The 20,484-nt window shown below is 50.5% G+C and overlaps 1 protein-coding gene across 2 annotated transcripts in view; it reads left to right on the top strand.

Moving 5' to 3' along the window:
- Poc1a (POC1 centriolar protein A) overlaps positions 1-20,484 on the top strand; it is a 70,932-nt gene that overhangs the window by 38,886 nt on the left and 11,562 nt on the right. The window contains exons 10-11 of one of the 2 annotated variants that reach the window (XM_021639893.2): positions 10,753-10,896; positions 19,414-19,447. In XM_021639893.2, coding sequence (XP_021495568.1) covers positions 10,753-10,896; positions 19,414-19,443 — 174 coding nt within the window. In that variant the 3' untranslated portion in view covers positions 19,444-19,447. The remainder of the gene's footprint in view (positions 1-10,752; positions 10,897-19,413; positions 19,448-20,484) is intronic. The other variant, XM_021639892.2, reaches the window with a different exon arrangement.

Below are 20,484 nucleotides of genomic sequence, written 5' to 3'. Positions count from 1 at the left end.
TGTGATATATGCCTGTAACTCTAGACTTCGGGGTCAGAAGCAGCAGGGTCATAAGTTCAAGGTCATCCTCGGCTACACAGCGATCTCAAGGAAAGCCTGGGTTACGTGAGACCCTGTCTCTTTTCACTCAAATAAGAGTATGAAAAACGCACAGCCCACGTGTATCATCCTATTATCTGCACACTCATCTCTACCCTGCCTGTAGTTCATGATAGAGGTGTTCAGAGTGAGGCCAGGGTCAAGGGGGGCTCCTGGACCCACTGACCTCAGGGAGACCTGTCTTCCTGGAGCTATGGTGGGCAGGTAGACAAGCTCCTGCCAGGTGACCTGGGGGCAGGCATTAGATAGGGTGCACCGGCCCTTTTGAAGCCTGCGGTGGGAGGGAAGAGAAAGGGATGATGTATCTGTAGTTCATCCTGCTGTCTGCAACTTCATTTGCTAGGAAAAAGAGAGGCCATTGAGATCCCATGGGACACGGCCTCCCTGGGAAGCATGGGGCACTGGCACAGGACTCTGGCTGGTCTGAGCCAGCCGCCACCGTTGGTTGACTAGAGTCGGGCCTGGGTATCTGTCTTGGCAGGCCTAGTTCACATCCAGTTATGCTGTGCAAAATATGAATTAACTGAGCTTGGGAGTGATGCCTTGGGGCATGGTCGGTGCCTCTGACACTCTCCATTGAACTAAGTACAAGGAAAGTTTAAAATAGCCAGCCTTTGTTCCTGGGGTTTTAAAATTCAACTCCAGTAGTTACAATGATCTGTCTTCAAGTGGATCTATAAATAAACTGCTACTGTTCCTCTTTGTCACCAAAGGCTTCCGCGTCTTCCAGAGACATCTCTCTGCCTCTCATCTTCATTAGATGCTTCTCATCTGTAGGGCAGCTGCAGCCATCAGCTGCACATGGAGTTTGTAAAGACAGCAGCATGCTCCCTTTTAAAAAATCCGGTTCCCCCCAAATTAACTGCATAGGGAGAAATAATAGCTTTGCATCAGAGAGACGACAGTGCCCACTGATCTAGGTCAGAACCATCAGCACTGAGTCCTGTTGGCACAGACCCTGCAGCATCAAAATGTGTAACCTGAGTCCGTCACGTGACACAGCAGGCAAACCCAAAGGGAGAGACACTTGAGAAAATAACTGACCAATATTCTTCAAAAGTATCAGTGATGAAAGACAAGAGGACTGCGGAACTGCCACAGATTGCAGGAAGCTAAATAAATAATAAAGCATGGATGAAGGGGCTGGGGAAAAAGCGTTCATCACACCAACGTGAGGACCTGAGTGTGGAACCCCAGCACTCAGGTAAAAAGTCAAGTGTGACAGTGCACACCTGTGATCCCAGTGATGGGACCCTAGAGCTTGCTGGCTGGCCAGCATAGCTGAATCAGAGCTTCAGGTTCTATGGGAGACCTTGTCTCAGAAAATAAAGTGGAGAGCAACTGAGGAAGATAAGCAGTGTTGACCTCTGTCCTCCAGGTGTGTGCAGGCACACACATACCTGTAACACACACCACAATATATACAACACATACACACAATACAGACACATACACATACAACAGACACACACATCCTGGATAGTATTCTATGCAGACTGGAGATCCGAGGACGTCAGCTGCAGAAGCCAGTGGAACTCCCATAAGGCTCCCCACTTGGTTAGTGGAATTTCCCAGTGTCCATCTCCTAACGTAGTGACTGTCCTGTGGGTACGTAAGCTGCTAACATGGGGGCAGGGAGTAATGGAAATTTTCTGTACTGTTTTTTTTTGCAACTTTTCTATAAGTCTAAAATTAGTTCAAGGCAATTTAATCTTTTATTTAAAACCAACTACAGCCAACACTAGGGCTCTATTAGAAAGCTTCATCTTCTCCCTCCATTCCCCCCTGGCGCTTGCTAGATGGAGGGCAGGCATTTCTAGATCTCCCTAAGAGACTCAGGGTAGCTCTAGTGGACTTTAAGGAATGTTGTGGAGCTGACCTGAACAGGAGCTGCCCTGCCTGAGACCCCTGTATGTCCCAAGGGAGCACTCTTTTCCAGGAGTGAGTCCTCTTGGCTGTTCAGTTGCATTGTTTCCTTTAATGATGATAATAATGAGTCTCTGTAGTCTGACCAGTCAGTCACCTTTATTCTGATTTTTTTTTCCTTAAATATGTAATATTACCTCATTTTTAAGACTTCTTTTGGTTTATTTTTCTTGTTTGTTTAGCTTCTTAAAAAGGCTCTCTTTAAGTAGACAGTGCTGGCTTGAAATTCTCTATGAAGATCAGACTGGCCTTGAATTCAGAGATCCACTTGCCTCTGCTTCAAAAGTGCTGGAATTAAAGGGGTGCTCCTCCTCCATGGCTGGCAAATTTTGGTTGTCTGTTTGTTTTGTTTTTTAAGATAGGGTTTATCTGTGTACTCTGTAGATTAGGCAGGCTGGCTTCAAGCTTACAGAGATCTGCCTGCCTCTGTCCCCTGAGAGCTGGGACTAAAGGCGTGCCCCACCACCGCCTGGCTAAGCATGTATTCATTGTTAGTGTGTGTGTGTGGCCCGTCAGCACTGGAGGAGAGAGGACAGCTTGCAGGAGTCAGTTCTCTCCATTCACTGTGGGCGTCCCAGGGAGCCAGCTCAGGCCTTCAGGCTTGGTGGCAAGCTGAGCCAAGTGTGTCTGTCATCAGTCCTAGGCAGACTGTAGCAAGGAAGTGGCCTTCACTGGGATGGCCCTACCTCCCCCTGAGGCTCTTATGGGCCAGGCTAAAGGACCTTGACCTCACTGTCTGCCCACTCCCTCTGCGTGTTCCAGACCCCCACCTTACCTTACTGCCACCAGTGTGTGGCTCTGGCTGAGTTTTAGCAGTAAAGGCCTGAAAAGCTTCAATACCAAAAGGCTGGCTATTGTTTCTTGTCCCCAGGAATGGAGGTCAGGGTCCTCTTCTGGGACTGTTCTACTTACATGATGGCCATAGCTAGTTGCTTCTCAGGGCCTCCATTGGTTTATACTGCTTAGCCTTCTCGGGTTTATCTTGCTCCCTCTCCCTCACCCCTGTGTGTCCTTTCAGGAAGACCGATCTCCTCACTTCTCCTGAGAGCAAAAAATGTGAACCCTGCCTGCCAGGTATTCTCTCCCCCTTTTGAAGACTCCCTACTCTGTGTGTGAAATACTTGGAAACTCTTGAAGAGCCAGGCTGGTCATGAGCCCAGGAGTCACCATCCCATCCCTGGGCCAAGCTGAGGGGCTCTGTCCTTTGCCAGTTTATCATTTGTCCCATGCCTGAGAGCAGCTCAGAGGTAATGGAATCATCTGTGCTCCTACCTCTCGGGGGAATCCTGACATGAAAAGGTTCAGCATGTTGCCTGGTTCTGTGTGGCAGGGAGGGCCTGGCATCAACACGTTGATCGGGCCCATGGATCCCTTGCCATCTGTCTCAAAGACAGGAGCTTGGCTTCCCAGCAGCAAGAGCCTAGCTAGAGTCAAGGTGGAGCTCTGAGACCTGTCTGAGGTCTTTGGTTGCACAGTGCCCCCACCAGCTTTGAGGCTGTTGTTTTGATCCCAGACCTTTTATCTCTCTGTCCTTGAACTTAAGCATGACCCAGCACCCTCCCCTCCCCAGAGCCTGGTGTGGGGAACAGGCATGTTCATAAATCTAGAAAGTCAGCAGCCCTAAGCAACCCCTCCCGAGGCTCATGCTCGGGCGAACATTGGCCAGACTGCCAAACCATTAGATGCTTTTAAGAAACCAGAATTCTTTGTGGCTTCAGAGCTATGTTTAGAACTAGAAGTTTCTTCCCCTGTTGGGTTCCAGCCGGAACCCTAAAGTACAATACAAATAAGGCTATAAAATAGTCTGCAAATATGTGTGATTTAAGAAGATAGCCCTACAACTGTTAACTTCCAAAAGCAGCCAAAGGCCTGAGGTCAGGACAGAGACACCTCTGAGCTCCTTTTGCTGGGTAGACTGCAGCAAAAGATGAGCTGAAGAGATTTAACTGTGATGTGTGTGTGCATCCACTTATCCATTCCTTCCTGTGCGGCTCTCAGTCTTTCTTTGGAAACCCAGTGATATGCTTTGATGTGTTAAGCAAGCAGCCACCAGGCAGGCTGTGCAAGAAGGAAATTAGTGAGAACCCAGCCCTAGGTCATGTCACCCTCCCCATTCTTGCCCCATCTGAAGCCATTTGTCAGTTCTTGGACACTTTTCTACTATAGAGTTTTCGCTTTAGAACAGGCCATGCAAAGGCCAAGGTCCCAAGGTGAACATTAAAAAAAAGGGAGGGGGGAGAAATGAGCAAAGGTTAATCATTACCCATCCACCCACCTGCAGGGCCCATTCTATTAGCTCAGCTCACAGCATCTTCCGGCCAAATGGCAGGTGCTTCTGGCTTTTTGCCCACCATGTGCAGTCTTTGTTTGACTCTGCATGGATCCCTGTGTGGCTAAGGGCTGCCTGGGGAACCCTGCCTGTGGAGTCTGCGTCTTCCTTCCGCTGGGAGAGTACACTGAAGTGAGGTCCTCTGTTTTACACATGTGGACGTTAGTTCCCAGATTAATGGCAAGCCTCCCAGGTCTGTCGCCAGAGTCATCAGCTTGCAGTGTAGCATCTTGGTGGGGAGGTGGTGCTCTTCACCTTGAGTGCTGTTGGTGGTGATGGGATGTCAAGGGTTCTGTGCGAGGCAGGTGGGCTCAGGGCACTGTAGATTTAATAGTGTCTTTAGGAGGGGGCTGATGGAACTTTGTGATTACAAATGGTGATGTTCACCTTGAAAAAATGAGCGGTTCTGAGTTTTAGCAAACACATCCAGTTAGGTGACACCACACACCCACATGTGATCAAGATACAGAATATTTCATTCGTTCCAGAGTTTCCTTGTGTCTCTTTCCTTGTGCACATACAAGCAACTGCTAATTGACTTGCTTGTTGTGGGTTGTTTGTTTGTTTTCAAGACAGGGTCTCACTGTGTAGGCTTGGCTGGCCTGGAACCTGCTGGCCTTGAACTCTGTCCGAGATCTGTCTGCCTTTGCTGAGATTAAAGGCATGTACCATCATGCACAGCTGTTGTGAAGTGGGTTTTTTCTTTATTTGGTGTGGTGTTTTTGCATATATGTATGAGTAATACATAAACATGTGTGGGTACATGTGTATGCAGTTGTGTTTGCACATGCTTGTGGAGGCCAGAGGTTGACATTCAATTATCCGGTGAACCCAGAGTTTGCTGATTCAGCTGCTCCAGCTAGCCAGTTTGCTCTTGGAATTGCCCATCTCCACCTCCGGAGCACTGAGATTGCAGGCTGGCCGTCACACCTGCTCAGATTTATGGGGCTCTGTGACTACAAACTTGAGTCCATGTGCTTGCGTGCCAAGCCCTTAACCACTAGGCCATTTCTTCAGCCCCATTCATTGACTTGCTATCCACGTTAGTTTGTACTTCTTAGAATTTATGTAAGTGGAATCATACAATTACTTACTGATTTGGTTGGGTTTCTTTCAGCCTAATTATTTTGAGGTTGATCCATGTTGTTACATGTATAAGTAGCTCATACCTTTTACTGCTGAGGGTGATTCAACTGAATGGATATACCACAGTCTGTTTATCTACCTGAGGGTAAACATTGGATTCTTTTCCATTATTTGCTTATTGCAAACAACAGCAACAAAAACCTGCTGTGAAATTTTATATGCATGTTTTTGTGTGGATATATGCATCTATTTTGCTTACAGTGTATAGCTAGAACATATAATGGGTATGATATAGGGCTTATACTTATATAAGCTTTCAAGTAGCTGTCCACCTGGCATGTGCCACCATGCTAGTCTTATGTGGTATGGGAATCAGACCTTCGACATGCTAGGCAAGTTCTCTGAGCCATAGCCCTAACCCGAGCCTTTTTGGAGACTGGGGGATGGTCTTTCTTTTAAAAATTTATGTGTATGAGTGTGTTGCCTACATGTGTGTGTATGCACCACATCCCTTGTGCCTGAGGAGGTCAGAAGAGGGTGGCAAATCCACTGGAACTAGAGTTAGGAATGGTCGTAAGCCACAGTGTGGGTGCCAGGGACAGAACCCAGATTCTATGGAAGAGAAAAGAATCTTGATTCTTTTTTTTTGTTTTGTTTTTTGTTTTGTTTTTTTTTAAGTTTTTGTTTATTTATGCATAAGTGCTTCATCTGATGTACACACAGATGACAGAGGAGGACATCAGATCCCAGTATAGATGGTTGTGAGCCACCATGTGGTTGCTGGGAATTGAACTCAGGTCCTCTGGAAGAGCAGACAGTACTCTTAACCACTGAGCCATCTCTCCAGCCCCAGAATCTTGATTCTTTTAGATTGTCCCCGTTTTTCTTGTTAGGGTGGGATTGTCCAACTCCCAGTCTCCTAGGCCCATTGTATAGTCAGCTAACATAGAGAGCAGCCAGGAAGTCAGCCCAGAGTGATTTCTATAGGCTATTCAGGTTTGTTTTTTAATGAAAGTTCATGCTTTGATTCCTATGTGCCTGGGTAACTGAACACCAGCCATAGATAGAGATTTTAATGCAGTTTCTGCTATGTGTGAAAGGCGGAGCCCTTGGTGGCACATGACAGGGAGTGACAAACAGAAACCCAGGCAGACACCCTGTGAACATACTGTGAGAGCCTAGAATCCTACTCCAGGGTGATGTGAGAAAAGTCATCTACATGTGCCAAGGGAAATTTTCACAAAGTTAAGTAGCTGTGTCTTTGGAGATTCATCTTTCTTGTGGTTTGGGTATTAAATTATTTGCATGGCATAGTCTACATGTGGGCTGATCTTTGTTGGGAGTTTACTTATGGATATATGAGTTTCTTTTCTTCTGCTGTGGAAAAGTACCCAGCAGAAGCAAGTTAAGGAAGTTAAGGTTTATTTTTGCTCACAGTTTGAGAGGATACAGTCCGTTGTGCTGGGAAGGCATGGTGGCAAAACATGAGGTGGGCTGGTTATATGTGTCTGTGGGTCAGGAAGCAGAAAGAGGTGGGTTCTGCCCAGTTCTCCTTTTTTCTTATTTGTTTTTGTTTTTTAAGACAAGGTTTCTCTGTGTAGCCTTGGATGTCCTGGATGTCCAGGCTACCCTTGAACTCACAGAGGTCTGCCTGCCTCTGAGCACTCCCTTGAGTGCTGGGATTACAGGTGTGCTCCACCCCTCCTGGCTTCAGTTCTGCTTTTCACTCAGAACTGAAGGACCCCAACCTGTGGTCCACATTCAGGGTGGGTCACTCCTCTTCTGTTACGCCTTTGAAGTCCCCCTGCAGCCAGTGTGACCTGTCACCTATCACAGGCTGCCGGATACCCAGGAAATTTGTGCTTTGTGGTTAGATCTCAGTCAGGTGGCTTTGAGCAAGTACTATAACCTTCCAGGGTGATCTTTCCTGAAAGAACACTTAGCCTGAGTGTCCTCTCTTTAGAAAATAACAAAACAACTCCTTCTGTGAAGGGCCTACAAGAATTGAGTGAGGTGACGTTAAATTGGGCTTGCAGCAGGTGGCAGGGAAACAGCAGTGGTCAGCCTGGCCAGCCTCAGTGCTGTGGGGCTGGGGTTTTGTTCTTTCAGTCCAGACCTTGGCCTTAAGTTCACTGTGTAGCCCAGGCTGGCTTCACATTCGTGATCCTCCTGTCTCAGCTTCCTGCATGCTGGGGTTACAGGTACCATGCTCAGCTTCCAGAAACCCCAGGTTCTTTGTTAATTTTCTCTCCTTTTGTTTTCTTCTTCATACATACATACATACATATGTGTGTGTGTGTATGTATGTATATGTGTATGTATGTATTTCTTTTTTTAATTATAAATTTATTTTTAGGCCAGTAAAGGTAGTGGTGGCACATACCTTTAATCCCAGCACTCAGGAGGCAAAGGCAGGTAAATCTCTGTGAGTTTGAGGCTAGCCTGGTCTACAGAGGGAGTTCCAGTACAGCCAGGGCTACGCAGAGAAACCCTGTCTCAGAATATTGATTTCATTTTATTTGTTACTGTTGCGTATGTGTGCGAGTACTAGTCAGTGCATGGAGGGTGGAGGACAACATCTGGCTAGTCCGTTCTTTCCTTCCACCATGGTTTGGGATTATACTCAGCCAGCACTTCTCCTCACTAAGCTGTCTCCCAGCCACCCCAGGTTTCCATATGTAGCTCAGGCTACCCCGGCCTTCACAGCCCTCTTAGCCTCCAAGCGCCAGGATTGCATTTCTTTCCTCAGTTTCCTTTGTTGTGACATGAAGACAGCCCATATGAAAGCATGGTATCCATGGAAACACAGTTCTCGATTGAAGCCACTTCTCCAGCTTGGAGCGCTGTGACTCCAGTCCTTGCTGCTCCCTTGGATCTGCTCAGCCGTGGCTGAGAAGGAGCTTGCTAAAGTTGACGCTCACTCCCCACCCCCACCTCATCCTCCACTGTCTCTAGAAGCTCCGCTCAGCACTGGCAGCTTCTGGGCTGCTCTGCAAAAACACTCAGAATTTCCATTCCCTCCTTCCCTGGGCAGCAGGCAGCACCAGTCTGGCCGTCCCCACGAAGATGGTTGCTGTCAGTGTGCACGAGTACACTAGTCTGTGTGTAAGCCTGTAACCTTCTCTCAGGCTGTTCTGGTGGACTCGTGCCTAGTGGAAGAGTGTGTCTGTCTGCAGGGAGTGCTCACAGGATAAGAATATTTTTCAAAGCTTGACAGTGACTTCAGATGAGCTCATCGAAACTTTGACCCTATTTTACAGGTGAGAAGGTAGAGGCACTAGTTGGTCATTGGTGGGGCCAGGGCCCATCTGGCTTCTCCTTTCTCACCTGTGACAGAAGTGTCTAAGCGTGGGGATCACTGTGGTGGGTCCAAGTTTTCTTGGCAAGGCTGGTAGGCTTCTGAGATGTTTCCTTGTGGAATGGGTTCTTGGGTAGGCACTGAGATCTGGAGTACATTGATCCCTGGAGGGGCTGGAAGAGGCTTCGTCCTGATAGCCAAGAGCTTAGGAACTGGCCACACTACACGGCAGACATGTCAACAGTGAGCCTGTGGGCACAACACTGATTTTGCTGTCAAAAATGTCCCTCTGACTCATAACTCGCTTTTAAGTTCTTTAGCCACCACAACCGGCATTTTTCAAGTTCACATCAATACGTCCTTGAGAGTTTGTGGTTTATAAGATCAGAATTCTTTCCTAATAAAGAAAAATATTCACGTAGGTTCCACATGCCTGAATTGTCCTTGCATTCTTCCTTTGTCACTTGAATCCTCTCCTGGGTCCTTTCTTTTCGAGGACTGATGTAATCCAGGTGAGCATGTCCAGGCTAGACATCCTCCAGAGCTGGATTGCTGTGGATTAGTCTAAGAGGGAAGACGCCGAGGGCAGATGTAAGCACCCAGCTGATAGTGGGGCTCCAGGCATCCCAGTGCTGGCAGGGCTGGGTGGTAGCCTAGGTGGGTCACGTTGTACCCATTATACTCCACTGCCTATGGCTCCGGGAGGTGGGTGGCTTCTGGGTACAGTAGGCTTGGCTTTGTGGTGCGTGGGTGGTTCACAAGCTTTGAGCCTAGTGGTGTCCTGGATTTGTGGAGAAAGGAGTGATGAGTACAAGCAGGAGGCAAAGAGGGGTAACAGGCTGGCAAAGAGGCAAGCCCTGATTTGTCTGCCTGTGTTCCAGCCCTTGTTTTGAGGATGAAGTGGCTAGAGGAACAGGGCGGGAAGAAGGAGGCTCAGGTATGCAGGGGCAGAGGAGCTCCTGATGGGGGAGGGCAGGGTGCTTTGAGCGGAGGGAGGAGGACAGGTGAAAGAGAGCACCCACTGGAGAGTACGATGCAGCATGAGTGCCAGGGCACAGAGCAAGAGCAGGGTGTGGAAGGAGGTGGATTGGATTGGACAGAGCCCCGAGGGTGGCAGGGTACATCTGGAATGTCCATGAGACATTTGGGGGTCATCAGAGCTGGGGTACTGGCCCAGAGCATGGGCTATGGCTAGTGTAGAGTATGCTGCGGGCATAGGGACCTGCCCCCAGGCACCCATGCTCAGGGACTTCTGCTGCTCAGCACACACAGGCTGCTTCCTGGGCCAGGAGAAGCCTTCATCTGAGTACAGAGAGGGGCTCAACTTTTATGACCTGGGGGCTCAGTGACCCTTAAAGTCATAAAAACTCAAGTACCTACCATTCCTGGAGTCCTGTTTGAAACAAGCCAGCTGTGGCTATCCTGTAGGTTCTGGCCCCTGCCAGCCATCTGGGCAGAACAGTCACATAGAGATCTTTGTTTTTGCAGGGGATCTGGGACAGGACAGGGTTGGAACATCCCCTCTCCTTTCTGGGCTACAGCTGGTGGGCCCTTAGGAAGGTGTTAGTGAAGCTCAGAGGAGCCTGTGTTGGGAGGGTGGAATTGGAGTCAAGCTGTCTGGGGGAAAAGGGACTTTGGGGCCATGCAGTCTTCATGTCTTTGGCTCCCGCAAGATACATCCTAGATGGTTGAGAGTGAAGAGTTGAGAGCTGGACCAGCTTCCCGGGGGACCTCTGAGAGTTATCTAAGGGCACCCAGGGGTCCACCTGCCCCTTTGCCCAGGCCTCATCTAGTCTGGACTGCCAGGCACTCAGCTCCACTTCTCAGCCTCTGCTGTGGAAGACAGGCATGTGGACCTTGGTGTGTATCCTGCTTCACTGCTGTTCCCTGCTGACACTTAGGAGCCTTTTCCTCAGCTTTCCTGGCTTATCAGATAACCCTTCGGAGATGTTCCTCTCCCCCTGTTGCCTCAACTACTAAATAGGCTGAAGGACTGTTCTCTCTCTGTCTTTAGCCAGAAATGGACTTGCCTGGCCCACCAGGCAGAGACAAGAGTCTGGAGTCAATGCAGAGCCAGCCCCAGGAGCACATCAGCATGCCGGAGACACTGACCAGCACACTTGAGCACATTGTGGGCCAGCTGGACGTCCTCACACAGGTAGGGCCTGATGGGAGTCCACCCCTCATCTGTATCACTCTGGTGTTTGAGCCATTTGATGTTGGTTGGCAGGTATTGAGTTTTGTTTTTATGAGCAGGGTCACCTTGTGTGGTCTAGGCTGACCTTGAACTGGAAATTCCCTTACTTCATCCTCATGAGCACTGTTGTTATAGGCGTGTGTCTGTCACCATCCCTGGGTTTTTAAAAATAGGAGCTCAGAATGCCTTTGTGTTCCTCCTGGACTCCTTGTGTCCTTCACTGGATCAAAGGTGTGGTGACTGTCTTTGGTATGGCTTCTACTGCTTCTACTGCTGTAATGAAACACCATAACCAAAAAAAAAAAAAAAAAAATCTAGAGGGAGAGGGATTATTTGGCGTATCCTTCCACATTGTAGTCCATCATTAGAGGAGATCAGGACAAGAACTTAAAACAGGGCAGGAATTTGAGAGCAGGAGCTGATTTGGAGACCATGGAAGGGTACTGCTTACTGGCTTGCTCCTCGTGTCTTGCTCAGACTGCTTTCTTATAGAACCACCAGTCCAAGGGAGGCCCCACCCACATTGGACTGGGCCCTTCCCCAGCTTGCCTGCACCCTGATCCTATAAAAGCATTTTTTAAAATTGAGGTTTCCTCTTCCTGGATGACTGTAGGTAGTATCAAGCTGACATAAAACTAGCCATGATAGTGGCTTACACCTTTGATTTTAGCACCGGGGAAGTGGAGGCAGGTGGGTGTCTGTGAGTTTGAGGCCAGTCTGGGCTATGTATTAAGTTCTAGCCTGGCCAAGGCTATATACTGTGAGATTCTGTCTTTTAAGATAAGTAAATAAATAAACTGTTTCCGTGAGTGTGAAGGGGGAGTGGATGTCTTTTCCAAACTACACTAATGAAATCTCAGTGCCTTCCCTGGGATCCTGGCTTTGAGCTCTATAAGCCCTAGCCATAAAGTCCAAAATCACCACACAGGTTTCTGCCAGAGTTGCCCACCCCGGTGTGGCTGGGGACATAACAGTGCTTTGAGAGAAGTACTGTCCATTCAACCCATTCTCACCTGCCAGGGAGCTGGGGGCTGGGAGCTGGGGGCTGGGGGCTGGGAGCTGGGGGCTGGGGGCTGGGGGCTGGGGGCTGGGGGCTGGGGGCTGGGGGCTGGGGGCTGGGGGCTGGGGCTGGGGGCTGGGGCTGGGGGCTGGGAGCTGGGGCTGGGAGCTGGGGCTGGGAGCTGGGGCTGGGGCTGGGGGCTGGGGGCTGGGGGCTGGGGGCTGGGGGCTGGGGCTGGGGCTGGGGGCTGGGGGCTGGGGGCTGGGGGCTGGGGGCTGGGGGCTGGGGCTGGGGGCTGGGGGCTGGGGGCTGGGGGCTGGGGCTGGGGCTGGGAGCTGGGGCTGGGGGCTGGGGGCTGGGGCTGGGAGCTGGGGCTGGGGGCTGGGGGCTGGGGCTGGGGGCTGGGAGCTGGGAGCTGGGGCTGGGGCTGGGGGCTGGGGCTGGGGCTGGGGCTGGGGCTGGGGCTGGGGCTGGGGCTGGGGGCTGGGGCTGGGGGCTGGGGCTGGGGGCTGGGGGCTGGGGCTGGGGCTGGGGCTGGGGCTGGGGGCTGGGGCTGGGGCTGGGGCTGGGGCTGGGGCTGGGGCTGGGGCTGGGGCTGGGGGCTGGGGGCTGGGGGCTGGGGCTGGGGCTGGGGCTGGGGCTGGGGCTGGGGCTGGGGCTGGGGCTGGGGCTGGGGCTGGGGCTGGGGGCTGGGGCTGGGGCTGGGGCTGGGGCTGGGGCTGGGGCTGGGGCTGGGGCTGGGGCTGGGGCTGGGGCTTCTGCTAGCCTGGGCTTGAAGCCAGTGCTGTCTTCATTCCCAAGGTGCCCTTGGGGCAGCTTCTTTAGTTCTTTAAACTCTGATCCACAGCCTGCAATGCACAGGAGGTCCAAACACTTGACCTCCCATGTCTGTGGTAAGGGTTAGTGGACTTTAATCTCTGCAGAGTATTTGGCTCATGCCTGGTTCTAGATATCTGTTGAGTAAGTGCTTACTGTGTTCTTCTTCATTGAGACAAATGTGGGTCCTCTCTGGAGCTTAACTTACATTGGCAACTGGCAACTTATACATAGCAGCTTTAGTAAGAGCAAAATACCCTGACAGGAGGTGGCAGCTGCCCTGGGGTATGCCCAGGGGAGCATCACATCTGAGGGAGGCTCTGATAGAAGAGCAACCTTCTGTGGTGAATCCCAGAGTAGCCAACATGTGGCACAAGGCGGGCGGTGGGCAAGGCAGTGTTGAGAGACCCTCTATCTCCCTGGCGCCTTGGCCTTAGATGCCCGGTAGGGATCTAAGATTCCTGCATCCCATGCTGGGTTGTAGTTAATGAGACTGTCGGAGGGACCGGTAGCCTGCTAGGAAGGGTTGTAAAAGCAGGAAGAAGAGGGAGCAGTCGCTAGTTTAGTCCTGTGGGAGGAATGCAGAGGACAGCTAATGGAAATGGAGCTGAAGCAGCTGCCATCCTTTCCCTGACTCTGGACCTTGGCTAAGTGAGAAAAGCCACTCCACATTGTGTCACATCATTGGTAGAATGTCAGCTTTGGACCCACAGGTGCAAGTGCCCGCGGGAGAGGCTGGGTGGCTGGGTGTCAGGGTTGGAGGACTCCAGAGCACAGTGTACAGACACGCAGGAAAGCCCGTTAACCCCTGAGGAGAAAGCTTACTCTGAAGAGGCGCGAGCAACATCCAAGTCTTTAAGATGAAAAACCTAGTTCAGGCCCAACAGAAACTGCCTCATTTTTTTCACAGCTTCATCCAGTGAGAGTTCAGGGGAGGTGGAGTCATTAGGACATTACTGGATAAAATTGGAAAGAGTCTGAGAAGGTGGCTGAAAATACAGGACTATAGCACTGAAACATCCCCTGCTGGTGATGCAGGGTGCACATGGGGGGCTTTGTTGTGTGTTAGCAGTCGGGAGTAGGATAGTAGCTTTGTAAGACACTCAATCGTATCACAGAGCGGAAGTGGCCTGCAGCCCGGTGTCTTAAATGCCGCTGTGACACTTGTCCTACCTGACATTGTTTGGTCTCTTTGCACATTCACGGTGGTATGTCCTCTGATGGTATCCGTGTCTTCCTCGGTGCCGCAAAGTGAAAAGTGTTTCCCTTGAACACAATGTTTCCTGAGGAAGCTTGGATTCCATAAACCCCCACGCAAGGCCATGAAGCTCAGCCCACTCCTGTACAAGGTATATTTGGGTTACTTGGACCATGGTCGTTGGTGGAGGCATGGTTCTCAGTTGTTTTGTAGGCCCTGTCCTAACTGGACCAGCCCTCTCCTGAGGCCTATACCCAGGTAGCAACCTCTCTCTCTCTTTCTCTTTCTCTTCTGTGTGAGTGCTCTATCTGCATGTACACCTGTATGCCAGAAGTGGGTGTCAGATCCCAGTATAGATAGATGGTTGTTAGCCACCATGTGATTGCCAGGAATTGAACTCGGGACCTTTGGAAGGGCAGACAGTGCTCTTAACCTGAGCCATCTCTCCAGCCCCAGCCACGGTCCTTTCCAAGTGGCTTGTTCAGCCTGGCTCCCGGTTTAGTTGTGAGTACTGGCCTTGGGTGTGGCCCCTAGACAGTTATTCTTCACTGCATGCTTAGTCCTCCAGCCCTCTGTGCTCTGACCACCTCAGCACTGACTCCTGCATCAGTGATGTCCAGATGAACTATGTGTTGGGCTGTCTGAGCACACTTACTACCCTTTTGCACCCCTTCACAGAAGTCAACTCCCACAGGGCCTCCTAGAGGAAGATGGTACCTCCTGGGTCCCTTACACTTCCATTCTGTAGAACATCCTTCCTGGGAGAGCCATGATACTGCAGTGGACAGTGGACAGGGGTGATTTCTGAATGAGTCATGAGTCCTCCAGTGCTCATTACAAAGGACCCTTGTTCTTTTATTTTTTTTTCTTTCTTTTCTTTTTTGTTTTTTGTTTGAGACAGGGTTTTGTTTTGTTTTTAATGTAGCTTTGGCTATACTGGAATTTGCATTGTAGACCAGGCTGACTTTGAACTCACAGAGATCTTCCTGCCTCTGCCTCCCGAGTGCTGGGGACCCTAGTTCCTAAAGCTGAATTGTTAGTTCACCCTGGCATTCCTGACACTTAGAATGCTGGGGCAAGAGGATCAACAGTGTAAGGCCAGCCTGGTATACAAAATATATATATGTACACACACACAAAAACCAACCTTCTTATTCAACAGTGGGTGTGTGCGTGTGCAGCTCAATGGGGCAGCCTGTGTGGATGTTTGTAGTCCGTTCGCCAGCAGTCTGAGGGACAGATTCAGAATCTCAACCCTCTCTTGGGTGATGACAACCACCACCTCTACCATGCAGTCCTATGAAGAAAAGTCCTGACGTCAGGAAACTACTTATCTCCTCTTGGGGCTCAGAATGTGTCTGGCTTCACTGCAGCTTTACTTGGTGATCTAGCACAATCTAGGGTGATCTATGTCTCTTTTGCCTTGGTCTCCAAGCCTGGATTATACCCACTCTCCAGGAGTATGAAATGTGTCCACATGCTGTGTCCTTCTGTCATGTTAGGAGCCATCCCTGCTGCTGCCACTGCTACGACCCAAGGCTTGCAGAGCCTTCTGTATGACAGTACCACAAGGCCTTCCTCCAGTCTTCTCCTGCCTCCTGAAGCTAGACCTTCCGAGTGCCCAAGAGAGCCAGCCATTTCTCAGCCCTTCCAATAGAAGTGATGTGAACACACATTCACTGAGCCCATTCTGTGTTTGCCCCTGTGTGAAACCCAGTGCCATCCCTGAGATGTCTGAAACTCTGTTCAGAAGGGGGTGGCATTTATGAGAGGAACGTAACCTTTGAAATGACCCTGCAAGGTGTGGGCCCTTGCTTGGTCTCCTCCTGTTGGTATTCTTCCCGGTTGGCGCAGACTTCTGACTTTCCAAGTCTCCTCAGACTGCTTTAGATGGGAAGCCCCTCAGCACATCCTCATGCTTGGCTAAGGCCGACAGCTCTTCCAGGGCTTGGCTTTGCACCCTCACTTGATCACGCCTCCGGATTTCCAAGCAGTTAGCATCTTGCCAGAAGCTGAAAAGGCCTGAATAAAGGCTTCACCTGGACCCAGGTTGGGTCCACCCAGCCTGTGGCTTTGGCAGGAAGCAGGCAACCCTGCTCTTAACTGACATGGGCAGAGCATCCCTGCATCCCTCGCTAAACAGTTTGGGTGGAATTTGGGATGTCTTCATCAACAAGTTTCCTGCAGAACCAGCAAGATGCCCATCCAGTAAAAACAGTTGCTGTGCATGCCTGGCAGTCTTTGATCCCTGGAACCTACGTAAAGCTGAGAGGAGAGAACTGACTTCTCAGAGTCATTCTCTGACCTCTGTACACATGCCATGGACTTTGTGCCCCTGCCCTCAGTAATAAGTAATGCTTTTAATAAGAAACTTGAGACCGAAGAGATGGCTTACCTGTTAAGAGAGTTTAAATCAAAACTGCTGGGGACAAAGCTCAGTGTTTTGCCCAGCATACACAATTCCCTGATTTCAGTTCTACTGCCCACCAAAAACATTTCCTATAAAACAAACTTGACCTTCTTGAAGGACAAAGTCACAGTTTTTGCTCAGGGCTCTGCAATCAGAGCCCAGAAAGCTAGGCCCGTGAAGCCATCTGCCCAGAACACTTGTGCTCTTCCCTGCCCTCCGTGGAGGAGAGCCCACTCTTACTACCCGTGAGGCCGCTACCTGGGGTTTTCCTCGTCCCTCTGCTGAGCTCAGGAGGATCCGATCCCAGCTGGGTGCCATGCTCAGAGTTGCCCAGGCTGTTCCCCTTTGTCCCTCCCCAGCAAGTACGGAGAAGCTCTGTCTTGGGATTCAGGGGTATTCTCACGAAATGAGCCACCGGGCTTATCAAACGCCTAACCACATCCACTTTTCTTGATTTGGAGGCAACCTGGATCTTGGACATTTGGCATTGTTCCCATGGCCTCAGGTTCCTTCCTTCCTTCCTTTTCTTTTCCTTTTTTCCTTTTTTAGTTTTTCAAGACAGGGATTCTCTGTGTAGCCATGGTTGTCCTAGAACTCCTTCTATAGACCAGGCTGGCCTCAAACTCAGAGATCTGCCTGCCTCTGCCTCTGCCTCCCGAGGGCTGGGGTTAAATGTGTGCACCACTACCACCTGGCTCATTTTTTTCCCCTTATGATTGGGGATTGTCAGACATTTTAGGATCCTTGGTTAACTAGGAAACTAGACTACTGGGCAGCTGTGTGGTAAAGACTAGCAGTTAGTCCAGTGTTGTAAGACACCATGGGAAAGCCCTGAGACAGCCTGGAACACAGGAGCAGCGGAAGTGGGCATTCAAATCCAGGAACCCTGTGAGCTGCCAGGGAAGTGCAAATGTCTGTCCAGGTGTGGAGGGCGGCACAAGAGGTGACAGTGCCACTGGAATAAGCTATGGAAAATTAGGGATGAGTCTTTGAACCTGGACTAAAGCATTCAGGGCCAAGACTGAAATTCTTCGGAGATGTACACTTCTCATGATAGTCATTCTTCGAGTGAGTTACCACAGGGACCTGGGAGGCCAGTGTGAGAAGCACTGTGAGGACCAGCCAGCAGCTTCTTGGTTTTGTCTTAGACACCAACAACAACTGGCTTGGGGAAGGTGTGGGTGTTCCCTCCTTTTTCTTAGGATTTATTGATTTTTATTTTATGTGAATGGGTGTTTTGTCTACTTGTATGTCTGTGCATTACATGTGTGTCTGGTACCAATGGAGGCCACAAGAAGGCATCAGATCCTCTGGAACCAGAGTTGTAGATTATCCTGAGCTGCCTTTGTGGGTTCTGGGAACCAAACCTAGGTTCTCTAGGAGAGTAGCCAGGTCCATAATGGCTGAGCCATCTCTCTAGCACTAAAAATGCTGTTTGGTTGGTTGCTTGGTTTGTTTGTTTGTTTGGGGTTGTTTGTTTTTGAGACAAGGTTTCCGTGTATAGCCTTGGCTGGCCTGGAACTCACCTCATAGAGATCTGCCTGCCTCTGTCTCCTGAGTGCTAATAGGAAAGGCATGTACTGCCATGTGTTTTCTGACAGTGGGGTCCACTACATATGTACCCACAAAGCACACAGATCTCCCTTGGGAGACTCTGCTCTGAGTTCATCCTCAACCCCATCACCTCTACACCTAACATACATTCAGTTGCCTTATGGCTGCCCACTCTCTCAACTGGGCCTTCCTGAGTCTTTCCTGCTGACAAAGCTGGTTCCACCTCAGTAGGGAAAGGCCCGGAGCAAGAGCCGAAAGGCCTGGCCGTTGTGGTTGGGCTTCGCTTCTTCGGGCTTTTTATAGGGTGAGGCTTCTAGGGCAGCAGTATCTATTCCTGCCATTACCGTACACTGGCCACCCCACTTTCCCATGTTGTTCCTCACAAGCATGGACGTAACCACTGTGCTACACAGCATCCACCTTTCTGTCTTGACGTGGGCAGCAGACATCAGCATCTCTGGTAGAGTCATGTTTTCCCACTAGGCCTTGCGAAATCTGCTCTGCTGCCACGCCAGGCCTGTCCCTCAGAGCAAGAGCTGTAGGACTCAAGGCTACCAGCCCTGCTTGCTTGATGCCAGGTTCCGAGGGACTCTGGCACAGGCGCTGACCTGCGTGTTCTTTCCTCTTGAGCCCCTATATTGATGCTGGAGAGTTAGCTAGCAGGCAGTTAGAGTCTTGATCAAGTCAGCTCCCCGCTGGCTCCCTCATGTTCTGCTGTGGACTCAGAATCCCGAAGGATTGGTGGGCGAGGCCTCACTACCCTCCTAAGCATTTGAGGCCCTGGGTTTCTCCTCAGGGTGGAGTGTGGAGATGTGGATGGACAGTGACCCAGGAGCCGGGGAGGCTTCTGTCAGCAGCACAGCACAGGCTTAGCCAGCGGCTTGGTGGTTTTGTTTCAGAAGCCGACAGCAGAGTTATTTTTGACTCCAGTTTCACATCTTGCTGCTTTTAAAAATACCAAGCCATGAAAATTTTGCAACTTCTTGCTCCAACTGTTGTTTTTTTTTTTTTTTTTTTAATAGTATGCAGTGCTTCAGGCCAGCCCCAGCCATGCTGTGATGTCACAGTCAGTTTCCTATGGCTCATAGAGACTGTTGGGCTCTAATCTAAGATTTGAAATTAAAGCAAGAAGAACCAGGCCATACAACCTCTACTGAGTTGGGGCTCCTTGGCAGATGAGTTTGCCAAATGTTCAGATCCCTGAGCTCTGCTGATACCATTCAACAACACCAAGGGTTTTTGTGTGATTTGGGGATTTAGATACCGTTAACCAACTCTGTCCTGCCAAGTCCTGGCAGTTCCCTGCTTAATGGGCTCCTGGGGTAAAGTGTCTCCTTCCACACTATGGGGAAAGGGGAGACTGCTAGCCCATCCACTGCACTGTGGGTCAAGCTCCCTGGCTACTTTGCGGGGCTTTCAGTGTCCTCCTCTGCCAGGCAGGCCAGCTGTTTGCAGGAACAGACTCTGGATTTTAAAGTAGCTACACCATTTTCCCTACAGGTCCTTCCTTGGAATGCCACACCCAATTAGTCAGGTAGGTACAGAGAGTCCCTTTGCGTGCCTTCTGGCAGTCCCTGCTTACAAGAGGGTACTTGTTTGTTTCCACCAAGACCATCCTCTGCATGTCAGTGTTTGCTAACAAGCACATCTAACTTCCACACAGGCGGTCCAGACTGAGTGTGTCACCTTTCCCTCCATACGGGCATTCATGGGCTACCCATTCAGAATGGCCCAAGCCCCTGCCACTTGGGGCTTTGGAGACAAGAGACTCTCTCTGTTAAGAGGTTACTTCCTGGGAGACAAGGGACTCAAGACAGGGTGTGGCCTGTGGTGGGGACAGGCTTGATGCCTTTCTTTAGCAAGGGAAGAATAAGAACGTCCAGCTCCTCCCCAGCCCTGTTGCTGGCTTTGGCTCCTGTGACTTTACAATAGAAAAGGGTGGGGGTGGGGTGGCCCTTCCCTCCTCAAGTAGCCCGTCAAGGCAGTATGCAGCCTCCCCTCATGGTATGCAGCTTATTAGCTGCACTCTAAACTAGCTCGTGTTTGTTATTGCATGGGGGGGGGGGGCAGCTCCCTTGTGGATCTGGCAGATATCTCTTGCTTTCCATCTTCCATCCTGTCTGTGGTTGTGGTGAAAAATAACCCCCTCCACACACACCCCCAAAGAAGCTGCAGATTGAAATGGGCTGGGCAATGGCTGTGGTTACCTCTGGAGCCTGGGAATGTTCATGGTTGGTCATATGAGATTTCTTCTGAGGCTTCAAGCCCTAGAGTGGTGGGGAGGGCTGGTAGATGGTGAGCAAGAGCTGGGGGCAGGGACACATGAGACGCATGCGTGGACTCCTCATTCCGGCTGGTGCAGAATGGGCTTAAAGATGAGCAAAGGGCCTCCAAAGGAAGGGTCAAACACACACAAGAAGGGCCTGTGGGAGCTTTAGGGCAGGCAGCTGAGGACAGGCCTGTGCTGCTTTGAGATTAACCAAGCCACAGCTGATCCCGTGGCTGCTGCTGTTCTCTCTGCCGAAGTTCCATTACAGCAAAGCCAGGGGGAGCTGCTGGCGGGCTTTCTAT

This window comes from Meriones unguiculatus, chromosome 6 (assembly GCF_030254825.1).
Source record: "Meriones unguiculatus strain TT.TT164.6M chromosome 6, Bangor_MerUng_6.1, whole genome shotgun sequence".
NCBI lineage: Eukaryota > Metazoa > Chordata > Mammalia > Rodentia > Muridae > Meriones > Meriones unguiculatus.
This window is presented reverse-complemented; position numbering and strand designations above follow the sequence as displayed.